Here is an 18,741-nt window from a genome sequence, read left to right on the forward strand (position 1 = left end):
GGATCCATGACCATCTAGAGAAATGACCTGAAAGATGCGTTTGCGTTTTTGAGGCATGGCTTCTGTCCCCGGCCTTCCCCTGCCCTTTGCAGTGTTCTCAGCAATGCCCACTTCTAAATCCTAGGGTCGTGCCAAGCCAGGCTGTGAGCACCCTCAGCCCCTACCCTGCTCCTGCAAGAGAAGAAAGAGGAGGGGGCTCGGAGGGCCTGCGAGCCCGCTCATGGCCGCTCCTACATCACCCTCACTCAGAAAGCATGTAATTACAAGCGACTAGGGCTGCGGCATGTCTTTGCCATCAGAGCCAGTGAAGCACAGATAACCCTGCAGTGACACTCAGAGGCTCACTTAATTCCCCGGAATACATGGCAAAGAGCATTGCTCCCCTGAAGGAGAGAGCACCAAACTGCCCTCCAGAGATGTGCTGGAGTGACGCGCAGTGTCTGTCATGGCACCGTGTGCTCCTACACACGGCCTGTGTGTGCTTGCAGCCTGGGGAGCCCGGGCTGCCACCAGAACAGCACGGGGGGGGGGGCGTGGCAGGACTGCAGCACCCTGCCCCACACACCCCTCACTTCACTCCTTAGACATGTGTCTCCTGGACTGTGGGCTTGTTATCCCACTTGAGGCACCTGAGTCTGATTAATCTGGCCACAGACATCCAGGGAGTGCCATGTTCCCAGACAACAGTGTGGCCACAAGTCCTAACAGTGACGGATGGGGCGCTCCACAGACCCCAAGGCCCTAAACGAAATAGCTCCTACTGGAGACAGAGACCCAGCTCCACATCCCGAGCTCCCCTGGTACAAGGAGACCAGCATGACCAAGCTGCACAGGGAAGGCAGGAGGGGGTGGGGAGCTGTGCGATGGACAGACCTGTGGGCACGGGTCCCAGCCTGGGGCAAGTCTCTCGCCCTCTGGGCCTCACTTTTTGCATCTGCAAAAAGGGAAAATGCTGCAGAGGGTGTCAGATAGGGGAGGATGGCTGCAAAGCATCCAGAACCTGAAAGGTGTTGGGAGTCTCAGCTGATGGGACGATGAGTGAGAAGCTCTGGGCAGGAGGGTGGGAGTGGGCTGGGGTGCCTTTTTATTGAACCCATGAAGTGCCTGAGGCATCTAAAGGGGCCCAACAATGCTAACCCACTCCACACGCATCACTACCCCGTGATGTGCCAGGCACGTGGGTCCACAGAGGGGCTGACCCATGGGTCTCGGCACTGGGCTGTATGTAGGGAAGGGAAGAGCGCCAGCAGAGGTCCGGGGCATAAGACCCTGACTAGCTGCTGGTCAGGCAGAGCCGAGGGAGGGCTTTCTGGGAGAGGACCATTTGCTGTGGGCACAGGGGACGATCTGGAGTTAGACTGCCTGTGGACAAGGAGGGGGAAGGCTGTTCCAAGCCCAGGGAACAGCGCAGAGGGAGGCACCAGTGTTGGGAATGGAGCACTGGGGTGCTTGGGGCAGAGTGTTGGGGGCAAATGTATGGAGGGTGGGGCTGCGGGCTGGAGAGCTGGAGAGGTGAGGCGGCAGGGCGGCTGGCCCGCCCCCTTCAGCACCAGGCTTGCCTGAACAGGAAGCTCCTCCCCCAGGCCGATTCCTTGCAGGGCTCATCAGAGGAAGGCCTCCTGCTGGTCTCCAGGGCTGGGACCAGGCTGGGACTCAGTGCCCTCACCCCCGGCCAGTTCAGGTGGGAAGCCAGTCGATGTCCTTGGTCAGGGCTGGTAAACACACGGCCGGTCGCTGCACGTGTTGCTTGGTGGATGTTTCCAGGGACACACTCTCTGGGCATCTGTACGCTTCCGGGGGCTGGGGGGTGGGCTGGGTCTCAGGCTAGAACCCACCAGGGTCACAGTAGCGAGCAGTGGTTTCCTCACCTCCACAGAGCTGCCTTGGACAGACTGCAATCAACAAGCTCCCTGTGTGTGTTGCTTCTGCTTTTGCTACAACATTCACAGTGACCTACAGCGGCTCTCATAGGGGTGCGCCTGCCTGGAGATCTGCACAAAGGTGTGCCATATTTCAGAGGAGCCGAGCGGTTAAGCTCCTTCCCTGAGCCGGGGGCACGTTCCCGGACAACACGGCTGCCGCCGTGTGACTCTGCCAAGGCATGTCACTTCTGTGCTCCCCACTTTTCCTTGCTTGTAAAACGAAAGGGGTACACTAAATGCCTTGCAGGTCTCTTCTAGTTTTAAAAAATTAAAAATCTACTCACTCTAGGAAGCCATCAAAACTGCGGTGGCTCTTTTAACTGCTCTGCTGGCCACAGCCCTAGAGTCCTCCCTGAGCTTGCCCGTGTCGGCGGCAGGGCGTGAGCACAGCCTTCCGGCGCTGCGATCTGTCTGGAAAGTCGGCGTCGCCAATGCACGTCCCCGTGGTCGGGATTCAGAGTCACAGCCAAGCGGCCACGGCCCCCTGGGCTCTGAACCCCGGGCCCGAGTGGTTGACAGGTGTGAGCGGATGTGTGGGATGGTCCGCTCCCTGCTGTCCTCCTTCCTGGCATTGTCGCCACGGCCCAGTGCATCCATCACACTGCGGAAGCACGGCCACGGGGTGGGGCCTCGGTGATGGCACTGCTCTGATTTCTACGGACCCTTTCAGCCTGGCTGACTTCTCTCTGCCTGGGCAATCTGGACGCAGATGAGAGGATGGTGCTTTGACAGGGTGGAAACGTTTCCCTGTGGCAAGAGGGTGAGCCACAGGAGGGGCGGCGCCCCTACTCAGGCTCCTGCCAAGCCTGCCACACCCACATATCGCTCTCAGGACCCTAGGAGGTGGGGAGGCTCCTCTTCTACAGATCAGAGAGGCCAAGAGCCTGGACGAGGTTGCTGGCCAGGGCAGGGTCAAGCCTCCCACCTGCCGGGGAGGGAGGGGTTTTATTGTGTCCTCCCAGCATTCAGGACACACTGAGCAACCTGCACTTGCCTCCGATCCCTGCCCTCCCTGCTGCTGGGTCCACAAAGGTGACGTTGACAGCGGGCGGCCTCTCCCAGATTTCGCGGGAGCAGGAAGGAGGGCCGGGCTCCCGGGACTCCCAGCTGCTCCGCCACGCTGCTCCAGCAGGGGGCGCTGGCTCGCTTTTCTTGAGGCCTCCATTTATTGCCAGGGATCCCATCGGGCTAATTGACAGTCCAGCTCTCAGCAGAGAGGATTTTCTCACACCACATCGTGCTCTTTACCAGCTCATTCCTCAGATGATGTTTATTAATCTACTTCTGGAGAAATATTCGTTTTCTCTGCGGCTCGGCCATCTGTGTGGTAATGGGAAACGGAGGGACTAAGCACGCATCCAGGGAGACCGGAGGCAGGCAGGCAAGGGGGGAGCCGCCTGGTCTCTGCACCAGCAGGACGCAGAGCTACGAGGTGATATGTGGAGCGCTCCCGGGCAGGGCAGAGGCATCGGGGTAGTTTATGTCTCCGGAATGATGACAAAAGCCAGGTGGTCTGGGTAGCACTTTCAGCTCATGAATCTCCCTGCAGGGATGAAGAGATCTATTCCCCAGGCAGGGGGATTTATAACTGCCTGGGCCTGCAGAAGACCCCGTGCGAGGGGACTCGCTCGGGCTCACACGCTGATGCGCCCCACGCCGAGGCCCCTGTCTGGGGCAGGCGTGTGCCTACCGGGCGTCCGGGGAGGCCGTGGGACACCTGGGGGATGTGCGCTTGGAAGTCTCAGCCCGAACTGCCGCACTCAGCACAAGCTGGTTGCCCGTCTGCTGACGAGGGGAGTGAGGTCACGTGCAGAGTCAGTGTATGGGGGGGGACCCACCCCAACACACACACTGGTTTCTCAGCTTTCACAGTCAAAGATGGAGAGCGAGGAGAGCAGCGGACATGGGGGAGCAGGGGCTCAGCCCCCCTCAGGTGAGACTAAGGGAGGGGCCCCACCCAGGCTGAAGACCCCAGGGATGGTAGCAGCCAGCCTGGCCCAGAGATCCCGCCAGTCCCGCCTGTCTCTCGGCACAGAGGGAGGAGCCCAAACCTAAGCTTGGTGCATCCCAGAGATTCGCAAGGACTTCCCAGGGCTCCGCACACACTTCCACCCAGAGGCAGGACTGGGAACAGGCCTCCCTTGTCTGAGGAGGGGCAGGGACCAGGCAGAATACAGGGGAGCAGAGAGGAAAGGGGCGTTTCATGAAAGCATGACAGGCGAGCTGAGCGAGGAGCCCGCTTTGCTCTTCCAGGTGCTGCGAAGCAGGGATGCCTGCCTCGCAGGCTTCCCTCCTGCGGCTTGGAGGGTCTTCTCCTTTCCCACCTTTCCCGTGTCCTCCCCTCTGTGCTCAATTCCCTGCCAGGCACTGGGGTCCTTCCCATCTGACAGGGCTGCAGAGTGAGCTGAGCCAGGAGCACTCACCGGGGCACGTCTGGCATCTTTAGGGCAACTGGAGGGAGAGGACAGGAGAGAACCATGGGACAGGGGGCCTCTTCTGGGGTGGGCCAGGCCAGGCTGACCCGTGGCCATCACTGGAATCCTCCCACCAGGCAGGTCTCACCTGCACCCTCCACACCTCCACTGTCACAGTTCAGTAAACAGAGACTCTAGGTTAAGCATCTCACCTAGGACCCAGGTCATGGGCAGGGCCCTGCTGGCAATGCAGTCAGGCAGCAGGGGGCTGGGGAGTCCAAGGCCCAGTGCTGCCACAGCCTCAGGCCCTGAACCCTCGTCTGGAGTGCCCCGTCACCCAGGATGACAGACGCTGCACTGAGCGCTGTACTCCAGGCCGTCTGCGCGCGGGGCGCACCCAGGTCAGGCTGCGCAGGGCCAGGAGAAAGAGAAGGCCTCCCGCCACAGCGCTGAGCTCGTTCTAAGTGCAGCCGCTTTGCCCAGGCACCTGGCTCCTCACCTTCTCTGAGGCCTTTATCACATGTTTTCACTTTCCAGTGGCCAGTTCAGGAGGCTTCCTCTCTGTGCTCACAGCAGCAGGGTCCCGGGCCTGGGGGGGATCCTGCCTCCACTCCTCGAGAGACCCCCACCTTTCTCAGGGGGGCCTCCTGCCTCACAGCCAAGGAGCTGGGAGCGGCCCTGGCAGACAGAGCCGAGCTCCTGTTCCATGGGCCCCTGCTGCCTGTGAAACCACTTGGGTTCCTTCCTTCCCACCCCCAGCCCTGACCTGGATGCTCCAAAATCCCCTCCGGGGCTCTGAACTGCATCTTCTGAGGGAACAGGGGCTGGCTGGCCTGAGATTTGAACAAGTACCTGGGTTTTAAAGTACCAGTGGAAAGATTAATTGGCAAATCCATTATATTCAAGCAGCCAGAGATGCCTCAATTCAATTAAAAAAAAAAAGGACTCTGATAGCATTCAGTGACTCTCTGCCATGAACATCCTCACATGAAGGGTTGTCTCCTTGGGGAGATGAAGGCTGTTAAGTACTGCATTTTAAGTACTTATTCAATAAGCTGTCGGTGCTTTCTGCTTGCTCACCTACCTAATCACCAAGCACCTGGTTCACTGCTCTGGTCCCTCCTCGGGAGGTGGGCTCAGGCAGAGACCCCTGCTCTTCCAGTGACACCAACTCCTCTCAAGCCCAGGGATGAATCTGGACTGCACGAGGCTTCTCTTCTCTTGCTCTTGGGCTCTCCTGGGAATGGTGGTCAAGGGCTGTGACACACGTACCACCAAGGGGCCTGGGACTGCCCTCCTGCAGAAACCACAGCCGCTGCCCACTCTGCTCTTTGCTGCAATGTGCATGAGGCTCCATGGCCAAGCCTGGGGATGGTTGCCTTGGAAAAGCCTGATGCCCAGGCCAGCCTTGCACAGGCTTTGCCTGCTGACCCCATTCAGGGCCCAAGCTGGGCAGTCATGGGGGGAGGGGCTTATTATGTGCTCAGGGATGGAGAGAAGAGGACCCTGTGTGTGGTGGCCTGCCCAGCTGATGCTAACACAGAAACCCCCTTTCCAAAGGGCCTTGCACCCATGGGTGATTTGTGGGTCCAAGCATGTCCCCCCACAAACCTGTAGAGTCTCACTCACTCATTTATAAAGAACCCCAGAGCTGTATTAGTCAGTGTTGTCCAAAGACAGAACGCACCGCCTCAGGAGGTGGTGAGCTCCCTCTCACTGGAGGAGTTCAAGGAAAGGCTGAGTGATCACCTGGCAGGAGCATTAGATGGGTGGGGATCTGGGAGCTAGAGCACTGTCTTGGGACATGGCCAGACACAGATCCTAATGCTAGCTCTGTCGCTGAGCCCATGTGACTCGCCCATTGGGAAGGCACGCCTCTGTGCCACACTAGGCGTGGGCACCCAGACCACACCATGGCGGCCCCCCTCTTTGGTCCCACAGGATGGTGGTGCCTCCTTCTCTTCCTGCAGGACCCCCAGTCTTGGTCACTGACTCTCTTGGAGGACCCCGGCCAGGCCAAGGAGGCTTACTTGCCGATTCGCCCACCTGGTCTTCTTTCGGGGGTGTGTGTGGCTGGGGTGCTAGCTGGAAGCTGCAAAGCTGAGGGAGGGCTCTGGCCCCCTCTCTAGAATGGGGAGCCCTGACACTTCGTTGCCCTCCGCTTTGGCTCTAGCCACTGATGTCTGGGCAACAGGAAAGCCCCTGTCTGCACCATATCACACATACTGCCATAAAGTGAAAAAGTAAAGACCTAGCACGCATGTTGCACCAGTGGCAGCAACAGAAGTCAGAACATTTCTCTGGGATTCTGGTCCTAATTGATACTGGCTGGGTGCACCTGCAATGCCAAGGCACAGCCCTAGGACCCAGAATCCAGGTGCAGCTGAAAGCCTGTCCTGCTCCTCTTCCTCTTTTCTGCAGCAAATGTGATCTGCTGACTGCCCCCAGGTTCAGACACACACACACACACACACACACACACACACACACACACACACACACGCACTGGCCTTCCAGCCCTCAGCATAACTTCCCAAGCATTCTGCAGGATGAGGGCTAGAGCCCTCTCTGGGGGCTGCTGCTTTGCCCAGTGAGGGCCCCCAGGGTCAGGTGCTAAACGAGAGAAGACTGCTCATTTCCTCACTAGCAGTGCCTGCCCTGGGCTCGACATGCAACTGTGTTTTCTGCCAAAGTGCACAGGCAAGAAGAAAAATAGTGGCTGTGGGGACCTCAAGAACAAAGACCAAGCTAGCTGTGCAGTGTGGGGAGAGAAAGAGGAAGAGGGGGAGAAAGAGAATTCTAAGGCCAAGTCTCACTTGACTTGCCTCTGCTGCAGCAGCCTCACTGCCAAACCAGTCCCGCAAACTGCCTGGAACAAAAGAGCCAAGCAGCCCATGAATCACGGGGCTGGAGGGCCCTGCAGAGGGGAGCTGGTGCTGCTACACACACGGCTGCTTCCACTTCACCTCTGTGGGCTCCAGGGACAAGTGCTCTGCCGTCCCAGCCAGTGACAAACCAGCCCACCTCCTGGTCACGAAGGGGCAGCAAGAAAGGCCTGCCTGGGACCCCATGCAGGGCAGGGCAGCACACAGGCCGGCAGGGCAGCTGGGAGGTGGGACCTGAAACCCAGCTTTGCACCTGCTGCGGGGGCAGGTCTCCACCCACCCAGCCTGTGCGTGCCCCTCAGCTGCGAGACTCGAGGATGGGCTGGAAGTTTGCAAGGGCCCACACCATCCTAACCGACAAGGATACCCTGGCCTATGTGGGTCACTTGGAAGGATGGAGGCCAGAGACCTCTCCTCCTGGGCTTGTCGGGAAACAGCAGAGAGCACACAGCATGGCAACTGTCCTAGGCCTTTGGCTCCCTGCACTGAAGCTGAAAGAATGCAGCCTGTTTCCCCTCATCTGATCTGCCCTCAGAAGTCTCTAGAAGGTCAGGATTGGAAAGGTGTGCAGAGGCCACTTCTAACCCCTTTGTTTTCCTGAGGGCAGGCCTGAGGCTTCGAGCAGGTCAGGCCCTGATGAGGGAGCTGGGCACAGAGCAGCCAGGCAGCGAGGCCCAGGCTCCCGTGCTGCAGGCCTTGCTGCCCCCTCCCAGCCTCAGGGCTGGCCCAGTCCTCAGCCTGGCCCTGGGCACAGACTGCATTGTTTAAATGAACCAATGAACTAATCCATGGTATTGTGCTCACTGGACCTACCCCAGAGCTGCTCAGAAAGACAACAAACATTTTCCCAAAGCAAGCAACTCCATGATCCAAAATTCACACCACCTACCATCCAGGGGTGATAAGCTAGGATCCCGGGTACACCTGGTTTGACCCCTTTCTTGCCTTAGCACCCGAGGCCCCGGAGGAGGGGCTCCTGGCCGCAGGCACGCCTGTGATCAGGCTGGCCATGGATGCCTGACGGCCTGCCGCTGGCTCTCTCTCTCTTACGAGCAAAGGACATGAGGTGGGACAGGAAAAGAAAGGGCGGGTGAGGCTGCAACCCACGGTGGTCAACACCTGTTCCACAGGTACATACAAATTTCATCCCTTCTAAAGTTTATCCACCCACATTATCATAAGAATCTAAGCTTAGCACTGTCCTTCACACCTAAAACAGTAGAAAGTCAGCACGAGTACATGTGCATTAGGAAGCCTGTCATGTGCTGTTCATACATTAACTCCTCAATTCCCATGTTAAGGGAACCCTGAAAAGTAGGAAGCTTGTTCCCACTTCAGCAACGAGGAAACAAGCTGACAGTGGTGAAGTCACCTGCCTAGGGTCCCACAGGTGGCACGCGGCAAGGCCAGACCTGAGCCCCAAGCTCTTCGCACCCTAGTTCACAACCATGGATCACAGCACCAGGCAGAGTCGAGAGTCACCTGCCTCAGAGGCCGAGGAGCAGCGGCAGAGGGCGGAACCAGGCCCGACCCACCTCCCCGCGCCTGGTCCTGTCCCTCCACAAAATTAAAGCCACGAGGGACACCTGCAAAGGGGGCAGGGCCGAAGAGGAAGCTGGGGGTGAACCAGACTGAGGTTCTGGCGTCCTTTCAACCAAGTTGCCACTTCCTACAGCCCCAGCTCCTGGCTCCCATCCCATTTGGATCGCCCCTGGGAAGTAAACACACGTTTGTCACCGTGACAGCACAATAATGAGAGGAAACCAGGGCCTGGAGTAGGAGCAGACGGGGCACACAATGCCCCACGCACAGGGCAGCCCGGCCGAGGCCGCCTCCACCCAGAGCACAGTCACTCCCTCCTGGGTGCCTGGCTCAACCTGCTGCCCTTCAAAGGCAGGGACCTCAGAGAGTCTGGGACGTCTTTCTAGAAAGGTCTCTCCAAATGTGACTCCCAGGTTGTCGCCAGGCAACCAAATGACAGCGGGACAGGTGCCCCTCAACCCCAACCGCCTGCCCCTGTTTATCTGGACGCACCTCGGCTGTCACCCCTGGCGAAAAGGCGCAGGGGTGTGCTGGGTGGCAATTTCAACCCTGACCCATCTCGGAGCCGCTGAGGTCTATCTGGTCAAGTAACGGGGAGATGGGGCCTGGGTCTGGACGGGCTCTCCCTCCAGCAATGCTGGCATCCACTCTTCCGGGCCTCCCTCAGTCTCAGGCCAGGAAGGGGCCTGGCCGTGAGTTACTGGCAAAAGCTGGCAAAGAAGTATGTGAAGCCACTCTGTGTGGCTTCTGCCTGGTGTCTGGGAAATCAGCTCCGAGGTCACGGGAAGAAGCGGCCGACTGTCCCCTGGGCCTCCCGTCCCAGCCAAGGCGGAATGTCTCATCAAGCCTGCTACCGCTTCCTCCCCTCACCCGGAGGGGCTGCTGTGACGCCCAGGCCCCGGGGAGCGGGGGCCCGGGAGTACCACGCTCGCTCCTGCAGACTCACATCCCAGCCAGAAGCCCAAGCAGCCAGAAGGAGCATCCCCCGAAAGCACGCTATCCACACTGCCGGGCCGCCCTGCCTGGCACCAGCCCAGGAGGCAGGGCCACACATACCTGTTAAAGAGGTTGTTGCGGCGAACCATCCGAAGAAAGCCAGTGGGGTCGGTGACCGAGTTGAGCCTGTTGTTCATCTCCTCAAACTGCTGGTCCATGATGTCTCCAGCTTCACTCTCTGTCTCACTGCTGGCACAGGCCCTGTGGGGAAACGGCAGAGAAAGGGCGCTGAGCACTGCTGCAAGCCTGCTCCGAGGCCCCGTCAGTCCAGCACCCAGCGCGGCCCCGCACGGCACCTCCTGAGTCCCTTCCTGCTCCCCTCAGCCTACGCCCTGCCCACTCGTGTCGCACCCCGCTGGCTGCATCCCCTGTGAACCTGCTGCAGGAAAGGGCTGGGCCGGCACCCAGGCTGCCCTCCATGCATCCAGCGTGTGCCCGACACAGACCGGGTGCTCAACCACCATTTGTTGTGTCCTGACTGCCAGCTGGGGCGCTCCGCCAGGGCAGAGCTTGGGTGAGTGTGCTGAGTGGCAGGAGCCCCAGTCCATTCCAGCCCAGAACCAGTAATTAAGCACCTACCTGTGCCAGGCACCATGCCAGGTGGGGGCACACACAGCCCCCAAAGGCATTTTTCCAGACGAGGAGACAAACATGCACACGAGTGGCTGCAGTGCCAGGCAGAGGGGGACTTTGAAATGTAGGCTTGAGAAACGTTGCTGACTGGAGCCCATTTCCAAGCTCAGCATGAGGGTGTTATAATTTTTGAATTAATAAATTCATATTTCCCCTGTGACAGACTGTAAAAGAACATCTCACAATGGATTTTAAATAAATAGAAGTACCCAGAAGGGCCCTGATTCATCAGTATGATTAAAATAACAAAGGGCATATTAAACGTAAAAGCTGTGCCCTGTGGCCCTGCGAGGCCAAGACAGACGTGATGACATGGTCACAAAGGTATCCGGGGGGGTGCTGGCCTCCGCCGGTCCTCACCGTGTCCCAGTCCACCGAGGCTGAGGCTCAGCGAGGGCAGACCTCTATGTGGAGCCCCGTCTTCCTTCAGCATCCTGATTACATGCAGACTTTGTGGAAATGCTGAGTGATGTCTGGCCCACAGACGACACTCAACCCACGTGGCAACTTTGTTTAAAGTCTCCTGCTGCCTAAGGAGCAGAGGGGAAGAGTGGAGAGTGCCAGGGCACTGGAGGCAGAGGACAGACGCACAGACCAGCCACGTACGCCACTCACATGCTGGAGAAGTGGGATCTGGAAAGGAACAGACTTCCTGCTGCCCAGAGGGAAAAGGCTTGGCGCCTTGAGATTTGGGTTTGGCCCAGGTGAGCATGGCCTGCTTCAAATGGCTAGGCTGGTGAGCCCGTGGCATCAGGATTACAGGACAGAGAAGGGGAATGACCCCCTCACCGGGTCGTCACAGAGACAAATGAGACGCAGCGTGTGAAGCTGCTCAGTAAACCTGAAGGCTCTAAGTGAACGTCAACCCTGGTGAGATGTCCATTTTATGTGTCAACTTGACTGGGCCCTGGGGTGCCCAGACATTTGATGAAACATTATCCTAGGTGTGGCTGTGAGGGTGTTTCTGAGAGATTAACATTGGAACCAGTAGACTGAGGAAAGCAAACTGCCCTCCCCATGTGGGTGGGCCCCATTCAATCCACTGAGGGCCTGAACAGAACAAAAAGGGGGAGTAAGAGAGCACTCCCTGCCTGCCTACCTGCCTTCGAGCTGGGACACGGGTCTCCTTCCCCTTCAGATGTGGACAGATTGGAACTTACATCACCGGCTCTCCTGTGTGTCCAGCTCGCCCACGACAGATCTGGGACTTCTCAGACCTCATAACGGTGTGAGCCAATTCCTCACAATAAACTTCCACGCGTGTGTCTGTGTGCACGCACGTGCCCTATCTGTTTCTCTGGAGAACCTGGCATCAGGCACCAGATTCCGACTCAGCCGTGCTCCTTGCAGAAGGTCACGCAAACGTCCCATCACTGGGAGAGGATCTCAGGAGCCGGAGCCCCAGAGAAGTGTCAGGACTGGGGCAATCTTCAAGGGCTGCAGAGAGGTATGATTTCTGAGCCAGCTGCTGTCCTTCGTCCCAGAACCACACCGATGGCTGGTAAAGGCATTAGCCTGCCTTTCTTCCCAGCCACACAATCCGGACATGACCCTTCAAACCCAGTACAGTGCCCAGCATACAGCAGGTACGCAAAGAGGAACTGCTGAACAAATGCCTATACTGGAGAGCATTTTACAACATGCAAAGTATTTTTACACAGATTTAATCCTATCTGTCCAACAAGCCTGTGAGGCAGTTCTCGTCATCTCCACTTTATTTCTGAGGAGACTGAGGTCTGGAAAAGCTGAGGAACTTGGCCAAGGAGCACTAAGTGGTAGAGCCAGACCTGACCTCCCCGCCCCTCCCCCTCTAAGGCTCTAAGTGTGGGGTTTGACTAGGGGAAGGAAGGGATTGAATATAGGAAACTTCCGAGCACCTAAACAAATCACCATGGCTTCCAACCTGTTGGAGAGCAGGAGCAAGGTTTTATTCCTCTTGCCACCCCACGGGCGTCAGTCGACAGGGTGAGCAGCTGAAGGCTTAAAATGCTCCCTTGGGAGTTGAGGGCCCTTCACAGAGACCCTGGTAAATATCACTCAACAAGCTCTTCTGTCCAGGGACACATTTATCATCTGAACACGACGGCCTGCTTGGAGCTGAGAAATCTGCCTGTCATTCGGTGCTTTGCAAAGGCGAGAAGAATTGGCTGGAACCGGTATCGGCCTCCATTATCTTGCAGCTCCGCTCGTGCTGTCAGCTGCGGACTGAGCCCTCAGAATCTCATACTTAATGGGGTTGTTTCCTATTTCCTGACCCTTCAGAGTATTAACACTGAAGGGAAAAACAAACAGGCGATGTCAAAGATAAGGGAATCTCCCATTTACAAAACAAGACTCATCTATACAGCAGGGATTCCGAGTGTCTTGCCATCAATGGTCGCCATATCACAAGCACAGGTTCCTCATTTCTCTGAGAGACTTTCTAGAGATGGCATATCAGCTAGTCTGATGCCATTCACTTCAATCCAGCAAGGATTACTGAGTGGGACCTACGTGCAAGAACCACAAAGGCCAAACAAGAGAGTCTCACTACGCCTGCCTTCAAGGCACATACCAACCTGTATGACTAGTGACTACTGGCTAAGGTGGGTTAAGAAGGAGGCAGGAGGGTATCAGCCTATAGCCAAGAGAGGGAGGGCATAAGAGCTTTCCTGGAATTAGCTGCATCTGAGCGGCATCTGAAGGATACAACTTTGACAGGTAGAGGCTGGGATGGTGGCTGGGAGTGGAGGGATGGAACAGTATGAGGAGGTGTGGAGATAAGACAGTGTGGGGACTCTCTGGGGCCCAGGGAATAGCCCAGGTGAGCTGGAGGAGAGGGAAAGAGTGGCAGAGAGGAAGGAGAGAGTGGTGGGAGGCCTTGAACTTGGAAGGCAGTAGAGAGCTGTCAGTCCAGGCCTCTAAGCAGGGCGTAGTGGGCTCAGGGCTGCTGTATGAGAGACAGTCAACTGGCCCAGACTGGCGAATGCCAATTACACGGGAAGGAGAAAGTCAGGTGGCTATTACCAGCACCTACTCAGAAGCAGCCCTGAAGGCCCAGGGTCGAGCCCAGTGGGGGCTGTTTGCCCCTCACACCTACTAGAAACCCCACTCTCAGGAGTTACTATTGTGTTAATACATTAATGTACCCTGGGTCTCAACACGCCAGGTGAGGCAAGCTTTCCACAAGCCCTCGGGCTCTGAGATCTGGGTAGTGGCTCCCTCCTCTGCCCCGAGCTCCCATCCTTTGTCTCCCTACAAATGGACAAGGCTGGCTGTGAACCCACCTTCCTGGTTCCTCCTCATTCTTTGCTCTCTATTATCACCAACAATGGTGCCGCTTGTCCTGTGGTTGGGCCGGCTATCCCATTAGTCTGGACCTGTGAACTAGGGTGGCAAGGCTGAGGGTGAGGAAGTGAGAACTAACAGGAGAAACATTACCAAACAGAGGGCTTATCTTCCTGAAACTCATTGAAGGGAAAGGGTAAAAGACAACTAGCAGTTAATTTATGGCAGACAGAGAAAGTGAAAGTAGAAGCTAGTCTTCAGTGGAAGAGGAAGGGGTTCAGTTTGGACATGCTGAAAGTGCAGACAGGACACTGAGTTGGTGATGCCAAGTATGTAGACACTGATTCAATTATTTAGATGGTCTTCCTTCCAGAAGGGCTGGAGACTATTAGAAATCCAAGTCTGGTGCTGAAGAGAGAGGTTGGGACCAACTGTTTAATATCCCATTCATTTATTCACTTAATAAATGTTATTAAGAATTTGTTATAAATATCCTGCTATACCACGTTCGGTTCTAGGTAAAATGGAGTAAAAACACATTCCACCCCACCTTTCCGACTGAATACAACTATAAATTCTTGATGGGCTACACAGAACAGGATATCTGAGGAATGTGAAAAGTAAACAATAACAGGCAAATGAGGGAGGAAGCCCAGAATTCAAAGTGCCACCAAATCAGTACTGAGCTTCACACTCTTTGTCCCTGTGAAATCCATCAGACAGGTCTCTCTGAAACACCCAGCAGGAATCAGTGTGAACAGAGACCTCCAGGAGACGCCCTCTGTTTCTGGCTCAGAGACACTACAGAAAATCTCCCATTTTTCTTATTCTTTCATTTCTGTTCTAATGTTCCAGGCCACAAACAAATCCTGTCAGTTGACCTACTCTAAAATAATTGCTAATGGAAGTCATTCAGATAGAAGGGAAATGACACCAGAAAGAACTAGGAACATCAGGAAAGAAGGGAGAGTAACAGAAATATCAAATGTCTGAGTAGATATAATAGACCATTCTTCTCCTAACACTGTCTGCTGGAGTTTTATTTATTTATTTTTATTTATATTTTTAAAATAAATTTAGTTTTATTTTTTATTTATTTATTTTTGGCTGTGTTGGGTCTTCGTTGCCGTGCGCGGGCTCTCTCTAGTTGTGGTGAGCAGGGACTGCTCTTCATTGCGGTGCATGGGCTTTTCACTGCGGTGTTGTCTCTTGTTGCGGAGCATGGGCTCTAGGCGCATGGGCTTCAGTAGTTGTGGCACGCGGGCTTCAGTAGTTGTGGCTTGCAGGCTCTAGAGTGTAGGCTCAGTAGTTGTGGCGCATGGGCTTAGCTGCTCCGCGGCATGTGGGATCTTCCCAGACCAGGGATCAAACCTATGCCCCCTGCATTGGCAGGCGGATTCTTAACCACTGTGCCACCAGGGAAATCCCTGGAGTTTTAATGTAGGTAGATGTAGTATGTAAGACAAATACAAGATGGGGAGGGGTGCTGGTAAAGGTTCCCATATGGTGATAAGACTTTTATATTTTTCTTGAATTAATAAAGTATCAATAGTAAGTAAACTGCAGAATATAAAAAGTATATATATATTATAATCTCTAGAACAACTATTTTAAAAGCTACAAAAAGAAACATAGTCAAAGACACAAGAGATAAATTAAGGGACTTCAAAAAAAAAGTTCAAATAACCCAAAATGAGGCAAGAAAGGGGAAAGAGAGGAATGAAAAACAGAGACTCAAATGAAAAACTAATATTAATATGACATACATAAATCCACACATATCAATATTTACATTAAAAGTAAATAGTCTAAATACAGAGACTGACAGAATGGAATTAAAAACACAATCTAATTAAATGCTTTTACAAGAAATTCTCTTCAAATATGATACAGGAAGGTTTAAAGTAAAAGGATACAAAAAGATTTATCATGCAAATAGTATTCAAAACAAAGCTGGAGTGGTTATGTTAATATCAAAGTAGACATCAAAGCAAAGAAAATTACCAGGGATAAAGAGGGACATTACACAATGATAAAAGGGCCAATTCACCAGGAACATAAAATGGTTCTCAATGTGTATTCACCTATCAGCAGAGCTTCAAAATATATGATGTAAAAACTGACAGAACTGAAAAGAGAGGTGGATAAATTGACAGGGATTTTAATACTCCTTTCTTAGTAGTTGACAGAACTGGTAGACAGAAAATCAACAAGATACAGAAGAACTGAACAATACCATCAACCAACTGAATATAATTGAAATTTAGAGAAAACTCTACCCAACAAAAGTACAACACATATTCCTGTCAAATGCACGGAGAATATTCCTTAGAATAGACCATACCTTGGGTCATAAAACAACCTTAACAAATTTTAAATAATGCAAAATATGCCCTCTGCCCACCATGGAATTAGATTTGAAAGCAAAAAAACGAAAGTTAACAGGAAAATCTCCCAACACTTGGAAACTAAACAACACACTTCTAAATAACTGTCAAAGAAGAAGCCTTAAGAGAAACTAGGAAAATATTTTGAACTGAACAAAACTGAAAATACAACATAAATTTGTGGGACATAGATAAAGCCTTAGAGATAAGTAAATAGCATTAAATGCTTATATTAAAAAAGAAAGGGCTGAAATGACAAGAAGGTGGGGGTAGCAATACTCATATCAGACAAAACAGACTTTAAAACAAAAGCCATAAAGAAAGATAAAGAAAGACACTATATAATGACAAAAGGATCAATACAAGAAGGGATATTACACTCATTAACATAAAGGCACCCAATATAGGAGCACCTAAATACATAAAATGAATGCTAACAGACATAAAGGGAGAAGCTGATGGGAATACAATAACAGTAGGAGACTTCAACACCCCACGGACATCAATGGACAGATCTTTCAGACAGAAGATCAATAAGGCAACAGAGATCCTAAATGACACAATAGAACAGTTAGACTTAATTGATATTTTCAGGACATTACATCCAAATGCACAGAATATACATTCTTTTCAAGCGTACATGGAACATTCTCTAGGGTACACCACATACTAGAACACAAAACAAGCCTCAACAAATTTAAGAGGATAGAAATTATTTCAAGCATCTTTCGTGACCACAACGGCATGAAACTAGAGATCAACTACAGAGAGAAAAGCAAGAAAAAAACGATTACATGGAGACTAAAAAACATGCTACTAAAAAACCAATGGGTGAAGGATGAAATCAAAGAGGAAATTTTAAAAATGCCTCAAGACAATAAACACACAACCATACAAAATCTATGGGATGCAGCAAAAACGTCCTAGAGGGAAGTCCATAGTGATACAGGCCTTCCTCAAAAAAAGATAAAAATCTCAAATAACCTAACCTACCACCTAAAAGAATTAGAAAAAGAAGAAACAAAACCTAACGTCAGCAGAAGGAAAGAAATAATAAAGAGAGGAAATAAATAAAATAGAGATTAAAATAAAAATAGAAAAATCAATAAAACCAAGATCTGGTTTTTTGAAAGGACAGACAAAATTGACAAACCTCTGGCCAGGCTCACCAAGAAGAAAAGAGAGAGGACCCAAATAAACAAAATAAGAAATGAAAAAGGATAAATAACCAATACCACAGAAATACAAAGAAGCATAAAAACAATTATATGAACAATTACATGCCAACAATTTGGACAATCTATAAGAAATGGACAAGTTTCTAGAAACATACAGCCCACCAAAAGTGAATCAAGAAGAAATACATACTTTGAACTGACAAATCACTAGAAGTGAAATAGAATATGTAAAAAAAAAAAAACAAAAAAAACTTCCCTGCAAACAAAAGTTCAGGACCAGATGGCTTCACTGGGGAATTCTGCCAAACATACAAAGAACTTATACCAATCCTTCACAAACTCTTCCAAAAGACTGAAGAGGAGGGAACATTCCCAAAGTCATTCTATGAAGCCAACAATCACCCTGATACCAAAACCAAAGACACTACCAAAAAAGAAAGTTATAGGCCAGTATCTCTGATGTATAGATGCAAAAATCCACAATAAAATACTAGCAAACCAAATCCAACAACACACAAAAAGGGTCATAACCATGATCAAGGTGGATTCATTCCAAGGTCACAAGGAAGGTTCAACATATGCAAATGAATGTGATACACCACAATAGCAAAAGACAAAAACCACATGATTATCTCAATAGATGCAGAAAAAGCATTTTATAAAATGCTTCATCCATTCATGATAAAAACTCTCACCAAAGTGGGTATAGAGGGAGCTTATCTCAATATAATAAAAGCTATTTATGACAAACCCAGAGCCAACATAACACTCAATGGTGAAAAGCTGAAAGCCTTCCCACTAAAATCTGGAACAAGACAAGGATGCCCACTATCACCACTTCTATTCAACATAGTATTTTGGAAGTCCTAGCTACAGCAATCAGACAAGAAAAAGAAATAAAAGGCATCCAAATTGGAAGGGAAGAGGTAAAATTGTCATTATATGCAGATGATATGATACTCTAGATAGAAAAACCTAAAGACTCCACACAAAAATTATTAAAACTGATAAATGAATTCAGCAAGGTAGAAGGACACCAGATGAACATACAGAAATCTATTGCATTTCTCTACACTAACAATGAAATATCAGAAATAGAAACTAAAAAAAAAAATCCCTTTTAAAATCCCGTTAAAAAAATACCTGGGAGGGCTTCCCTGGTGGCGCAGTGGTTGAGAGTCCGCCTGCCGATGCAGGGGACACGGGTTCGTGCCCCGGTCCGGGAAGATCCCACATGCCACGGAGCGGCTGGGCCCGTGAGCCATGGCTGCTGAGCCTGCGCATCCGGAGCCTGTGCTCCACAACGGGAGAGGCCACAACAGTGAGAGGCCTGCGTACCGCAAAAAAAAAAAAAACAAAAACCTGGGAATAAACCTGACCAAGGAGGTAAAAGATTTATATGCTGAGAACTATAAAACATTGATAAAGGAAACTGAAGATGATTCAAAGAAATGCAAAGACATCCCACGATCTTGAAGTGGAAGAATTAATATTGTTAAAATGGCCATACTACCCAA

At 52.2% G+C, this 18,741-nt stretch overlaps 1 protein-coding gene across 4 annotated transcripts in view; it reads right to left on the reverse strand.

Annotated features, from left to right (window-relative positions):
- The window catches only part of TTC28 (tetratricopeptide repeat domain 28), a 655,470-nt gene that overhangs the window by 33,881 nt on the left and 602,848 nt on the right, over positions 1 to 18,741 (reverse strand). For all 4 annotated transcript variants that reach the window (XM_089894637.1, XM_022550842.3, XM_089894638.1 and 1 more), the window contains one exon: positions 9,820 to 9,960. In XM_089894637.1, coding sequence (XP_089750763.1) covers positions 9,820 to 9,960 — 141 coding nt within the window. The remainder of the gene's footprint in view (positions 1 to 9,819; positions 9,961 to 18,741) is intronic.

The sequence above is a fragment of the Delphinapterus leucas genome, chromosome 14 (genome assembly GCF_059928025.1).
Source record: "Delphinapterus leucas isolate spDelLeu-1000000601 "Yukka" chromosome 14, BTC_Dleu_Yukka2, whole genome shotgun sequence".
Classification (NCBI taxonomy): Eukaryota; Metazoa; Chordata; class Mammalia; order Artiodactyla; family Monodontidae; genus Delphinapterus; species Delphinapterus leucas.